Here is a 25,832-nt window from a genome sequence, read left to right on the forward strand (position 1 = left end):
TCACTATTCTAAGCCACCAAGGGCTTGTGATTGAACAATGACTGTCACTGGGTTATGCTCTTGGATCTTCACAATCCTTTGATTCCAGCAAAATAAAACATTTCCTGGTAAGATCAAGGCATCATGTTGTTCTGACCTGATTCCAGCAGGCATCAGCACATTTTGAAAAGGCAGAGTGCTTTCTGTGTGTAGCATGACTTCCCTAGGGTGGTAAGAAAGTAGTTTGTGCTTGGCCGATTAGTAACGCGGGCCTGTTGGGGTCCTGCTTGAGGGGAGAGGACTCCGGCTAGAGGAGAAATGGAATCAGTGAGCTGTGGAGTGTGTCCCAGATCTGGAGTCCCACTTGGCAGGGAACTTTGTGCTGAGATCAGTCACTGTGACATAGGCATGAGCAGTCTGGGGACTGACAGCCTTTCCTGAGATCTGCGCTCCTTTTCATGAAGCAGACTCGGAAGACAGGCACAGGAAGATCTCTGAATGCTTGGGGTGGAGGGAAGATCAGAGTTAAATATACTGGTTTCTCTCTGAAAGTCTGTTGGCATAGAGACACATGCAAACAGCAGATATGACCAGAGCACTGGGCCCTGATACAAAACACAAAAGATTCAAGGAACGGTTCACTGTGAAATCTATTGGATTTGCCTTTCTCTTAAGCATCTGTCTAGATCACGTGAAATCACAGAACCACTTTAAATTAAGATTCATTTTGTGGTTGTCATAAATATTAGACTGACAGTTTTGTTTGTGTATTTTTTCTATTGAATCAGTCCTGGGTATAAACTGGCCCCTGCTGTGGGTTTTTGGAGTACATCTGGCAGGCAGCAGAGAACTCTCAGGATTTTTGGCTCCAGAGTTATTGGCTTGCATCTGAACTTACGCGAAGTTTCCATTGATTGGAGTTTTATTCAGACACCAGAGGATGATGCTAGTTTGGGCCAGGACTGGGTTGGCCAGGGTGCTAATCCGAGACCAGTGTATTCCTCTCCCCCTAGGTTGGGTGGGTCTCTCTTACATAGCGTAGGACAAAGCACCCGCTTCCTTACCTGCATCACCCTTGTATTATATTGTACTGCTGCTATTCTGCCTTACCAGCTTCACCAGGCAAGTCTTGTGTGTATTTTCTCCGAGGCAGTAACCATAAGGTCTTGTCTTTGTCTCTTGAGCCATACTGGATTCAAGGATCAGGAAGTAGAGAATTCCTTGGATGCTAGGATGAATTGTGAGGGCCCTTGTTTTGGGGGAACCAGAGAAGCTTAGTGAAAGAATAGTATTGGAATGTGAGGTGCATGGGAAAAGCCTCAAGACAAACCTGTGTAAGTTTTTTATGGATGTTCCCAGGAAGCAAGGAAAAACACAGAACTGTAACTTCTGAGTCAGTTCAGAACATCTAATTAATGACGTGACAGGTGTTTGTCTTGACCTGGACTCGGGTGGTCCAGAAATAGTAGTTTGTTTATTTCTTCAGAATCAACTTAATTCTGAGAAATTCCTGGACGTTAGTTTTGGTGTGCAGGTTACAAGGCCTGGTGCCTATTCCTCCTGCTCTGCCAGTATCTGGGTGCTGGGAATTCTGCACGTAGGCCTTTCCTGCTCATGTGAGCCAGGGGGAATTTGCTGCCCCAAGAACCTACTGTCAGATGTCCCATGTGTCACTGCTGGGTTCTGGGCATTTTTATTATTCTGACTGATCTGAAGAATTCTCTTTTTATATCATTCCTTTCCTTAGCATCCTCCCACCCTAATCTTCTTCTAGAACACCCACTATTACGTCCCAAAGGACTTGGGAACTTGAGCTGGGAAGGGGTGTGTGGTTGTGGTTTAAGAGACATTGGCATACCTACTCCCTTTTTAGCTCAGCCGTGGGTACAAGTTGCCTCTACTGGGACAGAAAGCCAAAAACTCTCATCATTTTTGAAGATGAAGGGTAGGGATAGTGGGAAGTAAATACAAATTTATATCTCAAAATTATTGTTGCTAAAAAGTCATTTATATTTCCTACTTAAAAGATGACTCTAGACTCCACAGTCATCACAGAGCCAAGATGCAGTGTGATACCTTGTTTTTCCTCACAGGAGAGTGGAGTAGCAGTTATTAACTACTCCAAAGTTCCCCCATGAATTAAAGTAGATACATAGCCCCATTATTTTTTGTTCCCCAGGTGTTTTGATAACTACATAAATGTAATGGATTAGTGTTTACAGGAAGAGTATTTTGAACTCTATTTGGAAGACTACAGTATAAATAAAATTAAATATTTGGTTGAGCCAACATTTTGGTTCAGGACCCCCTTATACTCTTACAGTATATGGAACACCTCCTAAGAGGTTCTGTTTATGTGGGTTATAGCTATTGATGTTTGTCGTGTTAGAAACTAGAAACAAGAAGTTTAGAAAGTACTGTAGTTTAATTCAAAAGATTCATTATACTGTTATGGATTTTACGAAAAATAGCTATACTTGCCAAATAAGAAAAATTTGAGGGATTTCTTCATTTTGCAAATATTTTTAATATTTGATGTATATAATATAATAAAAATATGTAGTGAATGTTTAAATAAAAAGAGTAGAAAAACATATTGCCATTAATCAACCTCAAAATATTCCTGCTCACTGTGCACACAATTATTTCATAATTCTTGACAATATGTCTTTTACTGTAATAAGTTTTTTAAAAAATGTGAAGGTACTGTGTTTTTCACTTCCCTCTTGGAAGAGGAGATAAATGGATTCTCATTTATCTGTTTTTGAGTTTAGTCCATTAGAATTGGTTGGAGAAAATCATGTAGATCCACTGTGGGGAAAAGAAGGGCTTTGTGGTCCTCTGAGTGGGTTTCGGGCACCCTCAGGAGCTCCTGGAACACTGTGGTGACTGCTAGTTTAAGTAGATGAATTACCAGAGCATGTAATAGATTTTAAATGAAAAATTGTCTTTATTTGAGAATATGCATAAACTGTGGGTAAGATCAGTCTTTTGTGAACAGATGATAAAGCATTTGATGGGCTAAAGGTTTATTCTTTTTCCTGGGTGCTAGTTAGATTTTCAGGAAGAATCAGAGTTTGTTCCATGTCTTTCTCTTGTTGTGTTAGTAATTTGAAATGCAGTGCAGTGTCCCAAATACAACAGAAACAGCCCTCTTACAAATGTATTTGGTTGACTCTGTAGGTGGAAGTGTGTGAAACCTAAGGCATGGTGTTTTGGTGTCCTGTGCCTTAAACGTTGCCCTCTGTTCCTGCAGAAATATAAAGAATATGAGAAAGATGTCGCCATAGAGGAAATCGACGGCCTCCAGCTGGTGAAGAAGCTGGCAAAGAATATGGAGGAGATGTTTCACAAGAAGTCTGAGGCAGTGCGGGTGAGTCCCTTGTTTTTGCTTTGTGTTGCCCGAGGTCACAAAAGCAGCTTTAGGGATAGGTTCTGGGAACCCAGCTCTCAAGGACAGAAGTGGATGACTGTGTAAGCATTTCGATTTCTTCAGTCTGATTAACCAGGAAAAGCAGGTACCGAGGACCTTTCTTGGCAGATTCTTTCTTATGATTTTATTTCTTTGTCAGAGATGCCACTAATTCTGTAGCCACAGGCTGTGGGCCTCCAATTGTGTAACAGCCTCACTAATTGCCCCAAATCAATCAAGAGTACCCTGCGGTTCAACTAAGCTGACTATTCAGAGTTTCAGCAATGCTTGCTAACGTGTGGAGCTGAAGATTTCAGTGGAGAAAGTGAGGTCCAGGAGAAACTGGAAGTTCTCCTTATCTTTCCTGCCATGGCAGTGTTGGTGTTGACTGTAAGAGCTCCCTGCAAATTTATAGTGCCAGCCAGATGAATGGAACTGCGACACACACACACACACACACACACACACACACATTATTTTCCAAGATGACTTCTGATTTTATTTCTCATTGCCAACCAAATAAGGGTTCTTATGTCCCTAATTTAGGGAATACGAATGTTTCAATGTCCTATGTTGACATCATTATCCTTTTCTGCCATATTACCATAGGATTTTGGGAAAAGTTGCAACTGAAAGAGTCTATAATTTGTAATGCATGGTCCATTCTCTTTTAGCTTTAATCATTTTCTCCATGATTTTAATAATTAATTTTCAGGTTTTATAATTTTGTTATAAAAGACATCTGACTCTGACTTTCCTTACACTAATTGGCCAAAGCAAATTTCTTCAAGTTAATGTAAGTCCCCAACTTACGAACATTCAGATTGGGAACATTCCCAAGTGTAGCCTGTGAGGCTCACTTTGTTGCATTTAGGGACAAATCTGATTTATGAACATTCTCCTGGAATGGAACCCATTTGTAAGTCGGGAACTTACTATAGTCTGCCTTAGACCTGATAAGACCTTACATTTGGTTATTAGTGAAACATTTCTGTGTTTTTCTGATTCAGGGAAAGAGAAATCATATCTTAGTAAGAACATGGATGTGACCTGAATTTAACAGGTGCTCTTGTCTTTATGAAGCTTTGATCCTGGAGAAAGCCTCAGTTGCTTCACCCATAAAATGGGAGGATTTGTGACACTCAGACAGTTATGATTTTGAGCCACTTGGCACAGGCCTTGGACTTAAGCAGTGTTCAGGGAGTGGAATCTGACACTAGGATTCTATGGAGGCTTCTCTGGAGGTTTTCAAGTTCCTTTAAAGAGAAAATGTACTTTATTGGAACAAAAATAGTGTGCTGACAGCAGACTCTGGACACTGGGTGGTGGCCTCCAGCATGTCCTTCTGTCTTACCTTGAAGCAAGCAGAAATGTGATAGCATAGTGGCAGTTCAGATCTCAGAAGCAGAAACCGAAAACAAAAACAATAATTTTTAAAATTCCCATGTAATTATCCTTCTCTGTTTGTAAGATGGATACTTCTTTGATAGCATTTTTATAGAGTATATTGAAAACAACACCAAGCAGACAAAAAACAATCACCTGATATTCTCACCACGTGGTACAAACTCTGGCTTTTATCCTTGTGTGTTTTTTTTCCAGACAGTCCCTTTTTTCCACATTTCTATGTGTGCGTTTTCTTTTTTCAGATTTTCAATCAGAGTACTTGTTACCTTTCTGTACCCAGCTTGCCATATCTCTCTACCATTCTGGTGTATGTCCTGTGTCACTGTGTTTTATGATTTCCCTGATTGACTATGTAACATTCAGTCTATGAGTCTCCTCACTGATCTCCCTGCTCTCACATACATGGACATTTAAGTTGTTTGCAAATTTTGTGACACATGTTGCCGCAGTGAATCTTCTAAATAAATAATAAATCACGTGCTCCCTTAGGGCCTTTCATGTACTCAGTTATGTGATGGTGGTCATAGCTATCACCCTTGTTTTACAAAAGAGGAGACCGAGAGACAGAGTTGGGTCACTCCCCAGTGTTCACCTTCTGCAAGCCTCCTGGAGCGAACATCGATTTCTTCCACGTGACTTTCCCAGCCCAGAGCAGCCCAGAGGCTCTGAGCTGATTTTTAAGGCCTTTTGTGCTTATGAAAATGCTTCTGTCCAAATAAAGTTGTGTCACCTCACATTCCCTTCGTGTATGAGAGTGCTTCATTTTTTGCATCAGATTTCTTGAACAAAAGAAATCATCTATCTGTGTATGTGTTTATTCTGCTTCATTTTGGCTTTGTTTTGAACACTAATAACATTGTCAGTTTGAGAGAGGGAGATGCAGTGTTAACATGCACTGCTTGGTGAGTCATAGGATTGTAGGGTAGAAAGGGAAGTACATGTCTTTCAATTCTACTTCTACAGTTGAAAGACGGGGAAGTCCTAGTGTCTGGAACTCAAGGGTGAGGCTGAGGGGTGGATGTGCCAAAAACTGCTTGGACTCAGAGACCCAGACAGCACGAGAACCTGGACTGGATCCTTTGAGACAGTGGACCCATGTGCTGGGTTAGATGTGGGCTCTAGAACTGCTATTCTGATTTTCAGTTCTTCCCCAATGTAAGAGGAAGCTGAGTAGCTCTTTCCCTTCCTTACTTCCCTGGAGATGTTAGAAAGGCTCAGTGGCTAACTAATGTGTTCATTCATTTTCTGGGTTCCAGTACAACAGGCCCTGAGTTAGCAGTCCTCTAATTTAATCCTAGCATCAGCCATAGGATTTGTTAGCTTTGTTTTAGAGAGGAACAGACAGGCTTGGCAAGATGAGGTCCTGTGCCCAGCCCATATCGGCAAGACTCAGTGGGCTTTGCTTTTGCACCTTGCTTGGTGGTGAGATCACAGTTCATCCGTGGATATCTGTGCAGGTAAGTTTAGCAAGTGTTTGCAAAAAAGGAACATTTAGTGAACATTTGCTGTTACTTTTGGCTAAGGTTTTTCTTTTTTTCATCTTGTGAGCATTTAACATTCAAGGAGTCTTGAGGCTTCAGGAAGCCCCTGGATAATGACAGGACAGAATAGGAACTGAGTTCTCCCTTCTTTGTGTCACCTAATTTTGAAACCTTTTTGCTTTAAATTAATGAGGTTTAAAAAGAACTATTTGATATGGTTGGTGTGGTTCCTTTGAAAAGGAAAAAGAAATTGTTTGAATTGAAGTATTTCCAGGATAAAGGCAGCCACGATTCTTTGAAATGTGTGTTTTATGTATTTTAAAATAGACATACAGGTCCTTTGGAGGCATGCTTGATGCTGTTACTTCTTGGTTGAAAAAATCCAGTGCTATGTGGCTTTCCCCACCTGCAGTCTTCGAAGTAGGTTTATGCATTATGTTAGGGTTTTGTTTGGAGATACTGAGATGGGGCTGGTTCCCATTGTGAGCCTGCAGCTCCACTGGCAGCAGTTAGGAACCATGTGGCACTTGGAATGAAAATGTTGGTTTATGCCAAAGCCAAGGGAGCAGACACTGTGACTCTTTTCATATTATAACGACATCTAATTTCTCTAGCAGGACAGATTGCTGTTTGCTTGTGTGATTTGTAAGTATTGAAGGAGCAAAGAGCTGAAATCCAGATTTGTGATTGAGCCCTAAATATAAGAGTATATATTTGATGGGTGGGGTGGATTCCTTTTCCAGTGGCCAGTGGCCTAGGAACAAATCTGAGGTTTGACTCTGTCATTGTGATGACCACTCCCAGGACTCTTCTATTTGCAAGCCCCACCCTGACCCCCGGCAATTCCAGTCAGGACATGAGGTCTTGGGACCACTTTTGTGCTTTCCTGGCACCTAGCACTCCTCAGTGCTGCCTGGCTTGTCAAGTTGACTTCAGAGAACATAATAAGAGGAAACAACACTGATTGTAAAATTCCCATTGATGTGTATGAAATATCTGAGAACCTGGTAATAGCTTTTTAAGAAGCTGTAATAACAACACTTTTAATATGTGAAGGTGGATTTAGTTAGCTGGGGGAAAAGGGAAGAAGTACAGAAACCCAGCACTCCAATGTGGTCTGTCATTTCCCGGCTGTTAAACCATGTTGGATTTTTTCTTTCTCTTCTGGTTTGATTTCATCATTTTCCTCCATTGCTTTTCCTAGTGATTAGTTGAATCAGAGTGATTTTATCATGCTTGTCCCCTATTTGAATTACTCTCTACTATGCAATTATCCTATCACAGAAAGCCCTATTTTCTCCTTGTCAGATGTCTGAGGTAAATGCGAGACCTAACGTGGCCTGCCCACTACGTAACCTCTGCCATCCAGTTGGTAATGGACTACATGTAACTTTTCAGACTGGCAAATTATAAATAACCTTAGCTTCCAAATTGCCATTAACATAATGGTGCCATCATTATGGTAGCCTTTCTTAACTATATTTTTTAGCACTTTTTAATGCTATGGGTGGTTTAAATAATTAAACCGCTTGGAGGCCAGCCCTAGGAGTTTGGTACAGGAGTGCTGCCACTTGCTTTTGTGCATAGTAGTTTTGCTCCAGGTACCTACTGTCTCCATCTTCTCATGCTTATGCTAGCAAGTCTTCAGTTTAAAGTTGCTGAGCCTTTATCATGTTCTAAATTCCTCTGAAAGGCCAAGAAATGGAATTGTTTGCTTTTAGTTCATTAACGTTTTAGTTTATTAACATTAACAGGGCTATTTCACCTTTCGCATGTGGAGGAAATGGTATGTATCCACCCTCGCCCATTGGGCGATTTTTTCCCAACCGACGCCTGCAGATGCATGTCTGTGACACCAATCAGAACTCATTTGGGATAGTGAAGGAGCCACTTTGACATAGCTCCCATTTCTCCTGAGTTTCCAGTGTTGAGAAACACACCCTCACTTGATAGGAGGCAGGAGACATGCATTGCATGGACTCCATCATTTGGACAGCTGCCTCAGTCTTCCCTTTGGCTCTATGTCTGACCCTCCACTAGGAGTAACACGAACTGTCAGTCATGTAGAAACATCAGCTGTGACCTCAGGGAACTCTAAACAGGAGCAGCTGAAATGCACAGCTGGAGAGGAATCTACGCAGTGACTATGAAGAACCATGGGCATTTCCAGGTGTGTAGATGAGGCTAAGGGTAGATGCCAGTGTCAGGAAAGGAAGCCACCATCTGTTGATCTTGGTTGGACGAAGTAGATAATTTAGGAAGTGATGAAAAGGACTGTGGAGTTTGCAGAGTGGTTCTGCCTTTGGCTCTGTGAGACTGCTCGGAGGTGGCACAATCTTTTTCACGCAGGTTTGGGCAGACAGAGCCTCCTTGGGTCTTCCTGGGGCTCCCTAGTTCAGCACAGGCACAGATCCACATGGACTGGGGGTGAACAAACTTCAGACTTAAGTCTCAAGGAAAATCATAAGATAGTGTCTGTTTTGATAGCATATCAAGTAAAACATTAAGGGCTTTATTTGCCATTCAAATGTATACTTTTACCAGAACAAGTGATTAGAATTACTTAAAAGAGTGAACTTCAGGGAGGATTGGGAAGAACATGAAAAGCTAGTTTTAGCAAAATTCACCATGTGGAGAATTTGTTATTTTCAAACCTTGCATGAGATATTTAATAAATTTCAAAAACACTCAGAGGCTCATATCTGTAAATACACATAATCTATTTTCACTTATTTTCTGATTTATACTGATAAAATGATAAATTGGACACTTGAAAAAGAGTGTTTTGCTTAAAAATAAGTACTCTCCTTGAGAAGAGCTGATATTAGCTCTATTTTGCACTAAAGTTTTTCCCTTTCCTATAGCTACCTGCTGTTCCTTGTGGAACTGATTCCCATTATACCTGTACTGTGGGAAGTAATTGCTGTTGTACAGTAATTCAATTTCAGTGCATTCACGCATCAGTTCACCGATAGGGGCTTATCTGGAGAAACCTGGACTTGAAAGCTTTTTATCAAGAAATTCCACATGCAGAGAGACATTTTTCCTAGGTAACGAATATCAGTATTTGCATTTAATAAACATTTACCTTCTCAGAAAAATAGATTTTTTCCCCTTGCAGGAGAGATTTACACCAATCTTCCAAAAAGCTAGAGGGTACTATTAAAGCAACTTTCCTTAGCTGTTTTTGACTTGAGCGTATCTACATATGTATGACTATAAAACACATCTATGTTCCTATGTAAATATGTACACTGGAGCATGGAAAGCAGGGTCCTTTCAGGGAATGCAGGCTCCGTACTGAAAATAGAAGCCATATGAGGGATTAATAGCTATGGGACAGATAAATTCTTCTGGTTCCGAAGCTCATTCATCTCTGGAGGCACTGTGGAAATTGTTGACAAGGCACACTCTCAAAAGGCCATTCATTGAGTTGGAAATGAAATTAATGATTTTCTTTATAGATTTCAAATTAAAGAACCTCCTTAAGCATTACTGATTTTCTTCTTTAGGTATTAAAGACCAACATGAGCCATGGCAGTTCTCAGGAATATAGCTGAACGTTGCTGTGAACTCCAGTAGTTCTTAGGCAAAAGATGTAACTGAATGTGTCTAAACTGTTTTATTTCTTGCCTTTTTCTTTCTTTTTCTTGCTTCTCTTCCTCACCATCTTCCTGTTCTTCTTTGGATCCTTTTTCTCCTCATCTTTTTCTTTTTTCTTTTTCTTTCTTCTGAGAATTGACCACAGGACCTTGTGATGCTAAGCATGTGATTATGCAAGTAATACTTATTCATTATCAAAGGAAAAAGTGTTCAGAAAATGATAAAAGAGAAAGTAATGATCAGAGCACTAAGTGGTATTAAAAGGTACTTAATACTTTTTGTTTTTAAACATTTGCTAGCTTCCCAGATTTTTTTCTATTTGTGCACATGTATACATACCTACATGCGTGTTGCATGTGTGTATGTGAACTTTTTTTTGGTCTTTTTCGTTTTTATCGGTACCAGGGATCGAACTCACGACTGCCTGCTTACAAGGCAGGCGCTTATGCCACTGAGCTAAATCTCCAGCCCCGTGTATGTGAACTTTTAAAGGCCTAGATTTTTTTTTCATAGCCAGCTTTTAAGGTTTTTTTTCTTATGTATTGTGGATGTTGTCTACATCTTTGAATATGTATTTCTATTATCTTTCATGACTGTATACCTGTTACGCTGTCTCTTCTCATTGCCAGTATAAAATACCAACACTCACAACTTAAAGAAGGTTTATTTTGACTCATAGTTTTAGCAGCTTCCATCTGCAGTCCCCTGGCTATAGAGCAGCTGCGATGTCCAGGAGGCTGAGAAGCTTGGAAGGGAAATAATCCTTGTAGGTCCCACTGCCTGCAGTCTGCCTCTTCCAACCAGGCCCACCTCCTCACAGTACATTTGGTTATAAATCCATCAGTGGGTTAATGCACTGGTGGGCATAGCACCCCATGATCTAATTGCCTTCCAGTGCCCCACATCAAAACACAGGAACCTTTGGGGAAACATTCAAGATCAAAATCGTATCAGTCTGCTTTCTGGGTGTTCTAGTCAAGCCATTCTTCCAGTAAATGTTAATGCTTCATATAGGAATTGTACTCTTAGAAGCAATAATACAATAAGTTGTCTTGCAGAGAGGCTTTTATTCATTTGATGCCAAGCAGTGGCTTTTGGTTTGCATTGCCACATTGTCTTGCGTTCCCACCTATATGGCTGGTAAGGCAGTCTTTCTCCATCGTACTCCAGCTCATTTGATTCTGAGTAGTCACCTGTTCTCTAACAGGCTAATGGTAACATCTCATTTTACCTTATTTCCTTTGTCACTGTCTGCACAACCTTATGGCTCCCCACTTGCCCTGTGCCAGTGTTTGAGGCAGACCGCACCATTTCAGGGAGCACAGACTTGAGAAAACATGAAGCCCCAGATGCAGGTCCTGTTTCCCTGCAGAAAGATGGTGGGTCCTGTACTCTTCTGGACATGACTGGGGGCATGGTCTTCCCTTCTCTTTCCTTTTCCCTTCCCTTCTGTCATAAGAATAGCTATGGGTTACATAGTGATTAGCACTAAGCTGCTGTGTAGTACCAGCTATTTGGAGGAACTGTCTAGTATATTAGTCAGTTTTTTGTTACTGTGACCAAATACCTGAGCAAAACTACAAGGAAGAAAGATTTATTTTGGCTCATGGTTCCAGAGGTTTCTCATCATGATTGGCTGGTTTCATTGTTTTAGGGCCGCTGTAGTGAGGCAGCCCTTTATGGTATGGAGGCCAGAAAGCAGGGTAAAAAGGAAAGAGCCTGAGAAGAAGGGCCCAGGCAGCCATGCACTGCTCAACGTCATGCCCCATCCCCATCTTGCAATCTACTCCCTTCCTATTTCTCTTACCTCCCTCCAATGCAGTCAAATTAAAATCTCATCAATGGATTCGTCTGCTGATGAAGCTCAAACCCTTCTGATCAAATTGCCTCATTAGGCCTCATCGCTAAACATTGCTCCATTGGGGATTAAGCCCTTAAAACACAGGTCTTTGGGGGCACTTAATATTGAAACCATAATAACCGGGAACTTGAGCCACTCAGTGCCTGGGTACTCTATTGCCCCAGGTGTTTCAGAGCCTCTTCTGTGAGAGCAAGTCACTAGTCCCAGAGAAGCCAGCTTGCTGCAGTCTTTCCCTGGGCAAGGCCTATTTCTAGATGCTCATTGTCTGGCATCCTGCTGAGCCCCAGACTACCCTGATCCTTCCTCTTGTCTGCCTGCCCCTCTCTTCCCTCCCTCCTTGCCTGCCACCCTCCTTCCCTTCCTTCTTTCCTTCTCTTTCTTTTCCTCTGTTTTTCAAACGATGGAAAACTATGCAAAACATGTCAAAATTGTATGTCTATGAATGATGAGACTGGGTTGGAACTGATCTTAATTCTCTCAGAGAGGAAAGAGGAGAAATATCTTTGCAGGCTTTCACTAGACCAAAGAATCTGTGTGTTACCATGGAGTCCCCCTCTGTGGACCATCTTTTGGTCACAGCCACAGGTGACACACTAGAGCTAAGGCCTGTCCCCATGGGCTTGCCAGGTATTTCTTCTCATGAGGCAGTTGTTGAACATGGGGAGCTTATTTCCCTTGAGAAACAGAAGAAGCTGATATTCAGAGAAGGTTCAAGGTTTCCATAAATTTGGGGGTGATCACTCCCAGAATATCATGGAGAAAGTTTTGCAGTTGTCTTGGTTACTTTTCTCTTGTTGCTGACAAAATGCCTGATGCTCAAAATGAAGAAAGGAAAGGTTTATTTAGCTCACAATTTGTGGAGGTTTTAGTCCCTAATCAGTTGGCTCCAAGTCAGAGTGGTGTGGAAAAGGGACAACACTTGAAGGTGGCAGAAGATAGCAAAAGCAGCAAGAGACAAAGGAGAGGAGAGAAAGAGAGAGCGAGAGAGAGAGAGCAAGAGAGCGAAAGAGAGAGAGAGAGAGAGGGAGAGAGGGAGAGAGAGAGAGAGCAAGAGCAAGACTCTTTCCTTCCCTTATAATGTATGCAGGATATCCACCCTAGGATGAGTGTAGCTCTCACACCCATAATCCCAGCATTGGACCATGAATCAGTCACACTCTAGAAGCCCACTCCCATGACTTTATGAGGCTTTGGGGGATATCTAGACACAAACTGTAACATTCTGTCCCTGGATCCTAAAAGACTCATACATATCCCCTTATGAAAAAAGGCATTTTAGTACATCTCTAAGAGTTGCTAAAGCCCTAACAGTTTCAGCATTGCTAAAAAGTCCAAGTCTCAAGTCTCCTCTGAGATGTAAGACAGACTCTTAGCTGAGAGCCCTGCTACAAATGAAAAGAAAATTTAAACTCTAATAGTCAATGGCACAAGATAGACATTTCCATTCCAAAAGTTACAGACAAGGGGATACAAAGGATTGGGACCAAAGCAAGTCCAAAATCCAGCAGAGCAAGTATTAAATGCTATAACTTCATGTGGAGCATCCAACGCAATCTGTGGTAAATTGAGAACTCCAAAAGGCTTGTGTGATTCCACCCTTAGGGCACTTCCGGTGGTTGTAGCTCCCCATGGCTTTTCTCTTAGACTTGCTCAGCTCAGTCTTTGCAGATTTCCTTAGATGATCCATATTCCTGGCTTTTCCAAACTTCAAGATTCTCCACTGCTTTTTTGGCTTCACACTGATAGCTTCAGGGGCACACTGTCTTGGCTTCCAAGCCTTCTGAAATCTTTCTCACAAGAGGAGTTTTGATTTGGTTCTGTTGTGCTACAAACAAATATATATATACACACACATACACATATATGTATATTTCTTGCACTCAAAGTGAAATGTCATTCAAAATTATATTTTTTCACTTTCATTTCTCATGTATAAAATTCAGTTTTGAAAGATTTTCAGTGGTTTTAATCAAGACCAAGAGGACCAAGCATTCTGGCAAAGTGAGGCTCATGGTCACTGAAGCCCCATGTGAAATCACTGCACTGTTTATAGCCATTAACTGGAGTAGTAATTATGTCCCATTCAAAAAGCCCATGCAAAGATACCAATATGAACCACTATCCTGTCTGGCCACCTGATCTGCTGTTCAAGAAAATCCAGGTGTCAGCCTGCAGGTGGAAAATATGCATGGTGCCTCACTTGAGCCACTTTGGATGGCAGGGCTCAGGTCACAGCAGTACTGCAACATGGTACTTGTTATGGTTCCAGTTTTTCTTTCTTTTTTTTTTTTTTAGTGTATTACACTATCGTTTCAATTCAGTGGGCCAGGTAGAAAATAATGCCACTTAGTACATATTCAGTCAAGGTGAAAGAAATCTTAAAAGGTTTGTGGGTGGGAGGAAGTTACAGTGAATCACCGAAGTGTCCCTATCAATAGATCCAAATGACAGAATAAAACCATAATAATAATGATAAAAGACCACTAGCTATAATTTTATAAATTACTAGCAACAAATTAAGGGTTTGCAGAAACATTTTGAATGCATATTGCGTATATGTAGCTGGAGGTGTGTTGGTGGTATCAGGTGTAGCTTTTTGGCCTTTTACTCAGTTTCCAATATGGAGATGAGGAGTAGCTGGGCCTGCAAACAGTACAATTATTTATGTTTGCTAAATTAGGTTACGAGGGAAAAACGAAAAGGTAGGAATTCGTTGGTGTTTCATTTATGCTGCATTCAGCAGAGAGATGCCAGCCCTTATGAGTAATCAGAGTCTTTGTTAAAAATCAGCTGGAGTGTCATTTGTTGCACATCCCAGACTGGCTGGCTGCTTGGGTAGGCAACACATAATGCCGTGTATTATCAGGAGCAAATGTAGACTGTTTTCCAGTGTGCCTTCTAATTAATTTTTTTTTTTTTTTTTGTCATTTGGGGAGGAAAACCAAATCCTGAGGAATATACTCAGCCCTGTCTGCTTCCCTAGACCCAGTGACTCGGGGCATTTCATCAGGCTGTTTGATGGGGTCCTAGGGAAGCCCCTAGTGGATATCAGAAAGCAGACTCTTCACCAGGTCAGTTGAGAGTTGTTTGTGGCTATCTCTCCATCTGCCAACGAACAGGATTCAACAAGGAGGTCTCTGAAAACGCCACCTGGGCAGAGATACTTACTGGCTCTCAGAAGTTTTGCCAAGAAGTGAGTGCAAGAGTGCCAGCTGCAGAGAAAGCTTGGGAGCAGCCCAGGCAGGTGTGCAGTGGACAAGCAGGGAGCCGTGCGTGCAGGCAGTGCGGGGTCTCTGCTAGCAGCCGGTTGAGCTGGCAGCCTGTTTCAGAGAGGACATCCTCTAGTGCCAGTGGATTCCTCTCCTGCTGGGAGTCTGTCACCATAGTAAGTGCAGCCATGATCCAAAGACAGTGGTCTGGGGACCTATTGTGTTCCATGTGGTGAAATCAGAGTAGGCTTCTGGGGCCGGGCATTGCAGAGGTAAATTAATTCTGGGAAAGCGTGTTTAGCCTTTGCTTGACAAAACGAGCATAGAGTGGAGTCAGTGGCATTCTCCTAGTGTTGTGTATGTGAGAAAGAATGTGCGTGCATGGCCCGGTACAGGCAGGAGCTATCCCTACCCAGGAACTGCTTCAGACATGGGAAAATAAAGCAGGAGTGACTGTAGCAGAATTGTACACTCCTGTGCCCCAGCAAGGTCTGGTCATAGTCCTCTTTTACTCAGTCCATGTGGGCTTTAGGGAGAAATAGTTAAGCATAAAAATACGAAGTGATATGAAAATACCAGATTTAAAGTTGGACAAAGAGAAGTATAACCATCCATGGCTCCCACTCCCACATAGCAACCCGCAGCGTGAACCACATCAGTTACCGATGTCCATACAGCTCCAAGCATTTGCATGGCTACTCTGGCCCCAGGGAGCATTCTGTTTTGCAACCCCTGTGTGAGGCCGAGGAGAGCTACAGCTTCATTTAACAGCTGCAGCAGAGTTTGATTATGTGGAGCTTTGGTTATGTGAAAGCTCAGACACAAGCCATTTACATCTTTCACAATTCCTTCTCTGAGCTTTGTCCCCATCCCATCACTGTCTTTGTTGTTCTTACAGTCACCACAGACAGGAATACTATCATCCTCATGGCACTCTCACTCTGTGATGTTAGAGTAAAAACATGCTTGGGTGTGTGCAGAGAGAAGAGCATTCACAGGCCTTAGGGTTAGAAAGCATTATAAGAAGACAGGGGAGCAGGTGTGGTGGCACACACCTCTCATCCAAGCTCCTCAGAGGCTGAGGCAGAAGGATAGGAAGTTCGAGATTGGCTTGGGCAATTTGGTGAGAACTATCGCAAAATAAAACAGAACTGGGGGTGTAAAATGCATAGAGCCCTCATGGGTTCAATGATGAGGACACACGTGAGCTCCTGAATTAGGCCCATTGCACATCTGCCTTGTTTGGTTGTGTTGTTTCCCAGGCTCAGAGACCCGACCCAAGTCCATAACTACTCATCCACTCTCATCGGCATAACCAGAAAACAAAAATCCTGGGGACCCCGCTTCCTTTCTGGCCACACTTTTGTACTAGGGTGATGACTGTGGTTCTCCGCATCTCTCCAGTGGAGAGGGAATGAAAAATGCTGAAAGTGGCTGCATTTGACTACGTGGCACTTATCTCTCTGTGCAGGCACCTTATAGGAAAAATAATTCATCAACTTCATTCTAGAAAGAAAAGAGCATTAAGCCTCCATCAACAACAACATAAAGAGCTCACTGTGGTAGGGACACAACAATAAAAGAATTATTTTAGCAGAATTAACAGGAAGAAATTAGCCCAATATATCCTTCCTTTTTATCACAGTGTGGTGCATTTATATGTTTTGAAATTTCACATTTGCATAGTCAATGACTTTAAATTAGATTCTCACATCTTCTCTGTGATGTTTGTCAGTGTATAAGTTCTTAATAACTGAGAGTTCTGTATGAGTTCTTAATAACGTTTAAATCACACTTATCTAATTACTGGTCCAGCCCTCAAAGCATAGCACCAGTGTTTTGTTGCAATCTTTTAAGCTGCTTTCTGAGATATTTACATACATGTAAGACACGTGGAATTCTCATGTCTATGTGTGCTGCTTTGAAATGTATCTGGGTGCATAAATCAGGTTCAGGTTCTCTGATTTATCTGGTGACCACAGCTGGGAATTGGATGGGTGAGTAATGCTTTGAACTAATGCCTGTTGCAAGTGGAATGAAGTATATATTTCTTTGAGAATTCTTGTCATTTCCAGGAGAAGAAAATAAAGATGAGAGTAGAATCTAACTTATTTGTCTTCTTTTCCATTCCCCATACCCATTCCCATTCCATTCCCCCATCTTATGCCTGAGTTAGGGTGGGGTAAGGGGTAAAGACAGGCATAGCCCTGCCTTTCCCTGACTGTGCCGTCCACCCTGTGGGCTGTGGGCTGTGTCAGTCTGGGACTCCCATTTGGCAATGGTTAACCAGACTTTCAGCCATAAGGTGAAAAACCTGCTGCTCCCCGTGTAGAGCAGGGGGATGGGGAGACAGATACTGAGTCAGGAGTTTGAGTGTGGGGGCAGCTGTGAAATAGGGAGTCTTGGCTTCTCCAGAGGAACCCATGCAGAGGGCCTGGGGAGCAAAGGGGAACGTGCACCTGGGTCAGGCAGAGGGCCAAAGGAAAGCTGTGGGAGGCGATCAGCCTGTGTGTTACTGGGGCTGAGAGTGGAGTGAATTGAAAGGAAGAAGGAAGGGGGCTGGGGTTGGGGACCTGCAAGATACAGGCTCTTGTGAGGTCTGCAAAGCAGCGGGGGGGGGGGGGGGGGGGGGGGGGAGCGCCATTGGAAAAAGGTGGTCCTTTGTTTATTAAATGCTTCCTTCAGCTTCCACCAGGGTGCCAGCTGGGTGCATTCTATGCCCTCTGTTAGCAGGGCACCTCGTGTGGGAGCAGTTTGGGCATCTTCCTGGGGAGGGGAGGCAGTGGGAAGGTCTGTGTCTTTGTCTCAGAGCAGCAGCACATCAGTTACTTCCCTTTCCTACGTCCAGGGCAATGGGGCTGTCCTGCTGTATTCACTGCCCTCTTCAGGGTATTTAATGTACATTCACCCACTCCTCCCCGCCCCGGAAGTATGCTGCACTCTATGCAATCAGAGCCAGTAGCTATCAAGTGACTTCTTTAAATGGCAGTGGGAGATGTAGCCCCGGTGTTGCCCTGCCCTCTCTTCCAGCTGAGGGCATTTTGGTGGTTAGAGAAAACACACTGTTTGGGCAGCCCGTGGAGTATGGGACCCACGGCCATACTTAGGAGGATGCTGGGAGACACCCTCTGTTGTTCTGGGAGATACCCTAAGAAACCATTTTCAGGAGAAGCAGAGTTGCTTTATATTTAGTGAATGGGCAGGTTCAGGACTGTCCTGTTTGGGGGAGTCTGCCCTTTCCACTCAGCAATTAGTGCTTGGTGAGTACCTCCTGGTTGTCAGCCCAAGAGGGCCAGTCACCCTTCAATTCTAGAGCTCACACCCCACTGGGTCTCTGCTCTCTGAAAGCAGTTGTAAGGAAATAGTATATAATTTGCTAGCTTTCAGCATTGGCCCTTAATTTGTTGGTGGTCTCAGCGATGTAAGGGAGGCTATCCTTGGGAATCACCCTCTCTCATCACAGTGGAAGCGCTAGATCTTTGCCCGTACTGTTCATATTGATTGTGGAGTTCTGGGGTGCTTAGATATTTTGGCAAGCTCTAGGGAATCTGGTCTTCCCTTTTGGAAAGATATGTATGATGAGGGGTTTGGGGGATGTGGAGATCTGAGATAGCTGTGGTTTACTGGCTGTGAGACTCCAGCCCATTCTGTTTCCTCATCTGTCAGATGGACATAGTAACATATGGCAGTCATGGTGACTGTCAGGCAGGGAAGGACAGGTGTGAAGCAGCTCCTTCACACATTGGGCCCCCCGTGGAGGTAGCTTGTATTTGTTCTCCACTGACATAGCAACTAATCAGAAGATCAAGTGAGAACATGGGCACAGTATCCCCCAGTGTAGAAGAGTTAACACTCAGTAAGTGGTAATTTGCTTTTATTTGCATATGTGTATATGTAGCATAACAGACCAGAAGCAGACTCTGGTTCTGGCACCAAACTCCCTTAATTCAAATCCTGTCCCATCATTTGCTAGCTAGATAATCTTAGCCAATTACATAAACTTCAGCATCCTTAATTATACAAGGAGGATTGCATGACCCATCTAATGGAGTTATTTTGAAGATCATGTGAAAAATTTATATGAAGCATTTTAGCTGAGTGCCTGACATGTAATATTTTTGCTTTATTAAGACTAGCTACTATTATTACTTACTGTGATATGAGTATAATCAGTGGAAAAGTATACATATGACAGAACCCTTAATAATAACATTTGAGGAAGTTTAAAAATTTAGTTCTAGGATGACTGCAGTTCATAACAATTTATTATGTATTTTATGAAGATCTAGAAGGAGAAGTATGACACTTCTGAACATAAAAGAGGGATAAGGAGAGGGAGATTGTAATTACACTGATAGGATCAACACACTGCATGCATGTGTTGAAATGTCACACTGCAACTATGGTCTGGCTGAAGTTAATACATGATAACAGAAAAATTAAAGATTCACTTCTGTGGCAAATACTATCTCAGGGGGCTATAAAGAAGAATCCCTGTTCTTTTGTTTGGGGGTGGTCGCCAGTACATTGTGGAGGGTCCTGTCCACAGGGAAGCCCTCCTGCTTTGTCCAGGCTACCATCAACCAGGAAGGGACCCAGAAAGGCTTGGAAAGCTCCGCAGCCCTTTCGTTACTCCTGCTACTTGATTGTCTTACTTGCCTGTAAGGTTGTACATCTTATCTTCCTTCCTTCCTTTGTGTTGTTTTGCAGTATTGCCTCATGTTGCTTCTTGGTGTCCTTCCTCCCTTAATAATCTAGCCAGTCAATTGGCCTCATTACAAGCAGCAGCTTCACACTTGCCTCTTATAGAGAGGGTGTTATATAACACTGAGCTGCCAGTATGTCTTCACAATGATTTACTGGGAAGATGCAAGGCTGTTCCATACACAGGAAAATCCTGGAACACTTTACAATCTATTTTATTGTACACGTGGAAGATCAAGTCACAGACCCCTTCCTGGCCGCCAAGATGCAGCCTGACCGCTTGCATCCAAAATATGTAACTGTCTGAGGTAAACACCTCATCTGACCTGACGGCTGTTAGCAGGGCTATGCAGCAGTTTCCAAAGGCAGACAAACACCAGTAAATCACAGTCGCAATGCAGCTTTGTGGAAGAAGCAAACAGTTCTGAAACTGTGCTGTGAATTGTCACCCAGTGATGATTCTGTTTTATTATGGAGGTTAAATTACAGCAATCTCTGGTGCACAAAGGCGCTGCAGTAAGAAAACATTTGGGAATGATGTTTTTCTCCTGCAGCTTAGGTGATGGGTACACAGGAATTAAATAGAACAACTTGTTTACCTTGGGCCAGAAAGAAAAACATGCACTGTAGCCCAGCATGACACATATGCTCTCTTTTTCTTTTGTGAACCAAGCAGGTTGTGAGCATGTTGTGGCTGCCACAGGAAAAAATGACAGACTTGACTTGAAGATACCTCCTAGCTGTGTTCTTGTTTCTGTGCCTTTTTTACAGCTTTCCTCCTCTGGCCACCCCCATGTCTGCATGTGTCTGTGTCATCTTGTGCCTGGAGGAGGTAGGAGCTAGGCCAGAGAATACCTAACCTTAGCAATCCCTGGTTTATGGGTACTGGACTTTGTTTCTCAAGTTCCTTAGGGTACCGTCCAAAGCTCTTAGACATTATACTCCATTTGATTAACTGGTGAAAAACATAGGCTCTGGAACATTCTGGATCCAGGCTCAAGTCCTGACTCTGCCTCTTGAGAGCTGTCTGACCTTCCTAGTCAGACAGGGTCAGACAGCCGTGGGGCTGTCTGGTTAGTTGGTTATAAAATGAGGGCCAGGACTGACCTGACTCATGGTGTGTGAGGTGTGAATGTTCTGTAACATGTGTCCCAATTCTAGACACAGACTAAGTGCTCATTAATTATTCCTTTTAATTATCAACATGTGCGCCAGCAACCATTAGCAGCATTGGCACAGACAGTCCCTTATCCCAATAGCCATGTTACCGTCATTGATCTTAGGATTATTTTACAGTCTTCAGAATTTCTATGCAAGAACTAGTGGTATTGTCTGGAAGTTCAGTGTGTTATTGAGGGGGCTCCATTATTTTTTTGTTTCGTTTACACTACGATGGAAACTCGATGGTGAGCTGACCGTATGGCTCTGTCTCCTCTTGCCCCTCCAGCCCTTCTCCCACTAGGTTCGCACAAAATTCCTCTAGCTCTGTGTGCATGCCAGCACAGGCTCTCTCCACTGTCTGCAGGGTGTTCTCTCTGAGGGACATGGTCTTCCCCAAAGCCTGGTCCCTTGTTGCATTCAGGCTTCACCTCTGCCTGCCTGTTCTTTTTGGAGCAGCCTTCCTGAACAAGAACCCATCCCATCCCACCCCAGAACCTCACCTCTATTTTCCAACTTCCCTTTGCAACTACAATGGTTGTATCATTTTTTCTCATGTTATCCTGTTTGCATGGAACTATACATATCTAAGATTAGCAATGAGAGAAGAGTAACTAAGACGGCTGCTGAGCTACTGACTGGGGTGCATAAGAGCGAAACAGAAGAGATGGGATCCTGCTACCCCTTCAGGGCTATGCCCCTGCTGACCAAAGATCTGCTAGCAGACCTCACCTCAAAGTGTTTACTGCTCTCATAGTGCCAATCTGGGGACCAAGCCTTTAATATGCGGTTTTTCAGATCCCACTTCCAGCCCCTTCGATGTACCTGGCTTGTTTTTCTTTCCCTTTGGAAAATGAGCCCCAAGAGGAGAAGGATCTTGTGTCTGTGGTTCAAGCAGGCCAGTGCCTCTAGAGTACAGATGCCCAATAAGTATTCAGAGAGTGGGTGAACAATCAGATGATTCCTGAAGCGCCAGATATCTGATCAGAATATTTTACCTACAAAAAAATATTTGGAACTGAAGCCAAATTCTCAATAATTTATACAACAATCCTTTAAGGCAGCAACACTGTTCGTGGCAAGTGAGTTGAAAGATGCACTGTAGTATGTAGAATTAAAACTCTAATGTGTAGATACCTCCAGTTTGTCTTAATTTCAGGATGGATGATAAAATTGAGTTCTCCAAACCCTTATCTTCTTGTGGCTCTCATGAGTATAACTTGTGATAACTTTTAAATATTTTATGGAATAATCAAGTATTACTTTATATGCATTTATTGAGTGATGCTGGAAGGTTATTTTTTGGAGGAAAGATTTCTCCCAGTGTGATGAGTCACAGTGGTTACCTCACATTTAAGGGTGACAGACATCAAGGAAATGTGACAGTACTGGGAGAAAAAGAATGTTAGAAAAGCTTAGGTTAAAGGCATGTTAATCTTACTGACTTAATAAGTACTTAGAAAATATCATTTCTAGCAATGTTATTTACTTAGATTTGCATGATAATGTTTTCTGTTCCCAACAATATAGTATGAAAATGTTCAAGAACATTGCAAAGTCAAAAACACCCATATACTATTCTTCATTTGTACCACTGATATTAAGTGTACTCATTTTATTATATATTTGTACATCTATCTACTCCTCTTGCCATTTTTTAATACATCTAATTTTGGTACATTTCATAGCACTTTTTAAACTTGTTGATAGCTCTTTTCTTGATACCGGATCTCACTATGTTGCCTGGGTACCCCAAACTGCTGGGCTCTGGCAGTTCTCCTGCCTCAGCCTCTTAAGTGGCTCCTGACTATACCTGCTGTTGGCAATACTTTTAACCATTCATTTATAATTGAGAAAGAAGTAGATGGCTCTGTATAGGTCAGACTAACTTTTGTGCCTCTTATATTTGAAAATAAATGAGAATAAAATTAGATAAACTGATTATACATTGATTTCAAGAGAATAGAATGAAGAAATATTTATGGATGCTTTAGTGCTGAGTAGTGCTCCATTGTATGGATGCACCACAGTTTATCCACTCATCAGCTGGTGGATATTCAGTTGTAACACTGTGATTGGGAAAGAGAGGATTCTGAGTTTTTCTACTATTAGGTGATTATTCATCCCTGTACTCAGCATGCATACTCCATTCCCTGATTTTCCATGAATATCTGTCCCTTCTTGACCCTTAGTCCACAAAGGGCAGATTCCAGGTATGGGCATGACTAATCAGTAACTCACCAAAATCTTTACCCTGGTGTGTGAGATCTGAGCTGCTTTGGTCCTGTCATCATTGTGACCTTTCTTCTTGTTGGCTTTCCCCGTACTCACTTTCTTCTATGTTGCTCAGAATTTTTGTACTTGCTTTCTCTTACCTGGAATCATTATCCTTAGATAGGCATATGATTTACCTTGCACTTCATTCTAGTCTCTGATCAAATATCAGTTCTCAAAGAGACTTTCCTTGGTCACCATACGATCACATGTCTGGACCTTCTACCATGTGAGCTAGTAAAATCACTATGTTACAAGGCTTCTTTGAGTTAGGCTTCCAATCCTCACTATTAGAGAAGGTAAGAACGTGCCATTTATGCAAGCTACCTTCCAACTTCCCAGTACTTAGGCTCTTCCAGTGGCCATCCTGGTGGTTCAGCCTGACACGACAGGTTCCTTGACCATGTGCCTGAGTTCCAAGCCATAGTTCCACCTAATCCTAGCTAGGTAAGTGATGGAGATGCACAAGGATGCTGTGCAGAGGAGCAGTGAATCCTGGAGGTGCACTGTAGACACGCTGACACCTTCAGAGCTGGGCACAAAGCCTTCCTTCCAACCTGAAGGTGCCAGGAGAGTTAGTTACCCTTGTCATCTTAATAGGGACGGATATGATGGCATTGTACAAGGAATCTAAAACCTGTGACTGTCAGCTAGGCATTGTCACCATTAGCATCCCCTCTCTAGGACCTCTAAGTCCTGAGAAGTTGGCAAGAATTAATAGCATCTCCAACGATTGAAAGCTACCAGGTATTGAGAGCATTCTCCATTCTGCCATCTGCTGACCCTTTTGACAGACTTGAAAGCTGTACCTTGTGTAGGTCCTAGTATGGTACTTGAATTGTGTATGTACTTAAATGTACTCTCTCTGACTCCCATGCTAGAGTGAGGCTTTGATTTTATTTTACTTTTATATTCTCAGTATCTAGCATAGTGCCTGGGTCAATAGTAATCAACAATTGTCAATTTAGTAACTAACATGTAACATTTCTTAAATACTTCCAATAGCCAAGCCTGGTTCTAATCCTATTACATGTCTAAGTGTATTTAATCTTTACAGTGATATTAACGGTCAGATATTACTATTTCCCTGTCTTGCAGGGAGGGAAGTTGACTCACAGATAGAATGAAGTTACTTGCCAAAGATCACACAGCCACTGGCGTGTGGATAACCTTGGACTTGAGCTCACCAACTTCCATATAATATTTATTTTCATACTGTATAGCACTAATTCAGAAGTAGTATAATATTACTGTGTTGCTTCCAGGTATGCTGGGATATTTATGCTGGCATATCCCGGGATGCTTAACCACTGAGCCTTTACCGAGTCTTGACTGTGTGCAGTTGGCAGGAATTGAGTCATTGAGTTTAAAGAAAAGGAAGGTGGCTTCAGGACAGAGAAGCTCATCATCTGGAGCTGGTGATGAAATCTATGCACAGAGCAGTCGTATGAATGAGGTGACAGGACTGAGGTATCATAAAGACATACAATTCTGTTGAAAGGTACAATGGAGTTATACGCAGGACTGTGTGCAAAGGCAGATTAGAAGAGAGGACACCATCCACAGAAGCTGGCTGGAGTGTCCCAGAAGTGGAAATAGAGTGCTAGAGGATGAATGGGGACAGGGTTCCAGGAGCAGCGTGACCAGGAATGCTGGAGCAGGATGTCCTCCTCGTGAGGGTGATGCTTTAGAACTGGGACCTTGTGTTCCCTCCAGACTAGTAGACAGATGGAAAATCATTAATAAGGACAGTGCTGGAGAGATTACTAATCAGTTTAACTTTGAAAGTACCTCCTGAATCCCAGGAGATAAAGCCTGACCTCAGCAGAGTGGAGAAGGTAGCTCATGGTCCAGAAAGAGGCTTAAGGTCCAGGTAGGTAACTTATTGCCAGCTGAACCAGGCAGATGCTGAGCTGAGCCTGATTCGGAGAGACACCGTCCTTCTGAGGGCTCTCTGGCTATTTGGGTCTGACAAGTGGTGGTCCCTGAGCAGGACTCACTGAGTGACCCTGCATGCCTGCATGGGTGGGTGGCTGCACTGGCTTCGCCCTTGGTATCAAGCCCGTTCTTCCCACTTGGGGCTTGTGCATGGGCAGATGCTCCCACTCAGCAGAGAAAATCACTTCTCTTGCAGCTCAGGTCAAGTCTGTTGCACCATGAGCAGCTGAAACCAGTGCACTGTGAGATGCGCTTTCTTAAACTGTTTTCTCCTCCCGGAAGAGTCATCCAGAGAGGAACTTGCAGACTCACAGCGAGGCTAAAGGCTCCCATGCCGAGTTTGGTAAATACAGATTCCTGGGCCCTGCCCTGCAGAACTGGTTCAGTAAAATTAGAGGAAGATTTAGAGTTGGGTCAAGCCCCCACTGTGCCCTGGAGTCCACCTGCACCCCATTCTGAGAAGCCTTGAACCAGAGCAAGAATTTCAAAAGAAGGTTGTATATATGTTCCTCTTCAGCTCAGGGAGAAAATATCGTAGTGCCTCTTTAGAAATATTTAGCTTTGGGAGTGCTCTTTGATATACATAGTGGAGCTGTGGTACTCTCCATAACTGTGCTACATGTATATTTGTACCTGTTCTCAGGCATGTATTTGCTTTGCTTACTGATAAGAATATAATTTTTTAAATTTAGAGACAGTTTAAAGGAAGTTTTTAGAATCCATTCTGCTGAAATAGGCCAGGTTTTCCATGTCACAGATAATTAAGGAAGTATAATAGACTGCTTCACTTATTACTAGTGACTGAC

The 25,832-nt window shown here is 42.7% G+C and overlaps 1 protein-coding gene across 6 annotated transcripts in view; it reads left to right on the forward strand.

Moving 5' to 3' along the window:
* The window catches only part of Cacna2d3 (calcium voltage-gated channel auxiliary subunit alpha2delta 3), an 839,385-nt gene that overhangs the window by 173,402 nt on the left and 640,151 nt on the right, over positions 1-25,832 (forward strand). For all 6 annotated transcript variants that reach the window (XR_010050128.1, XM_063257292.1, XM_063257291.1 and 3 more), the window contains one exon: positions 3,236-3,352. Coding sequence is in view for 5 of the 6 variants with exons in the window: in XM_063257292.1 (XP_063113362.1) it covers positions 3,236-3,352 (117 nt within the window). In the remaining variant the exon portion in view is untranslated. The remainder of the gene's footprint in view (positions 1-3,235; positions 3,353-25,832) is intronic.

This window comes from Cavia porcellus, unplaced genomic scaffold (genome assembly GCF_034190915.1).
Source record: "Cavia porcellus strain 051 isolate PalLab524CR breed Dunkin Hartley unplaced genomic scaffold, mCavPor4.1 scaffold_10, whole genome shotgun sequence".
NCBI lineage: Eukaryota > Metazoa > Chordata > Mammalia > Rodentia > Caviidae > Cavia > Cavia porcellus.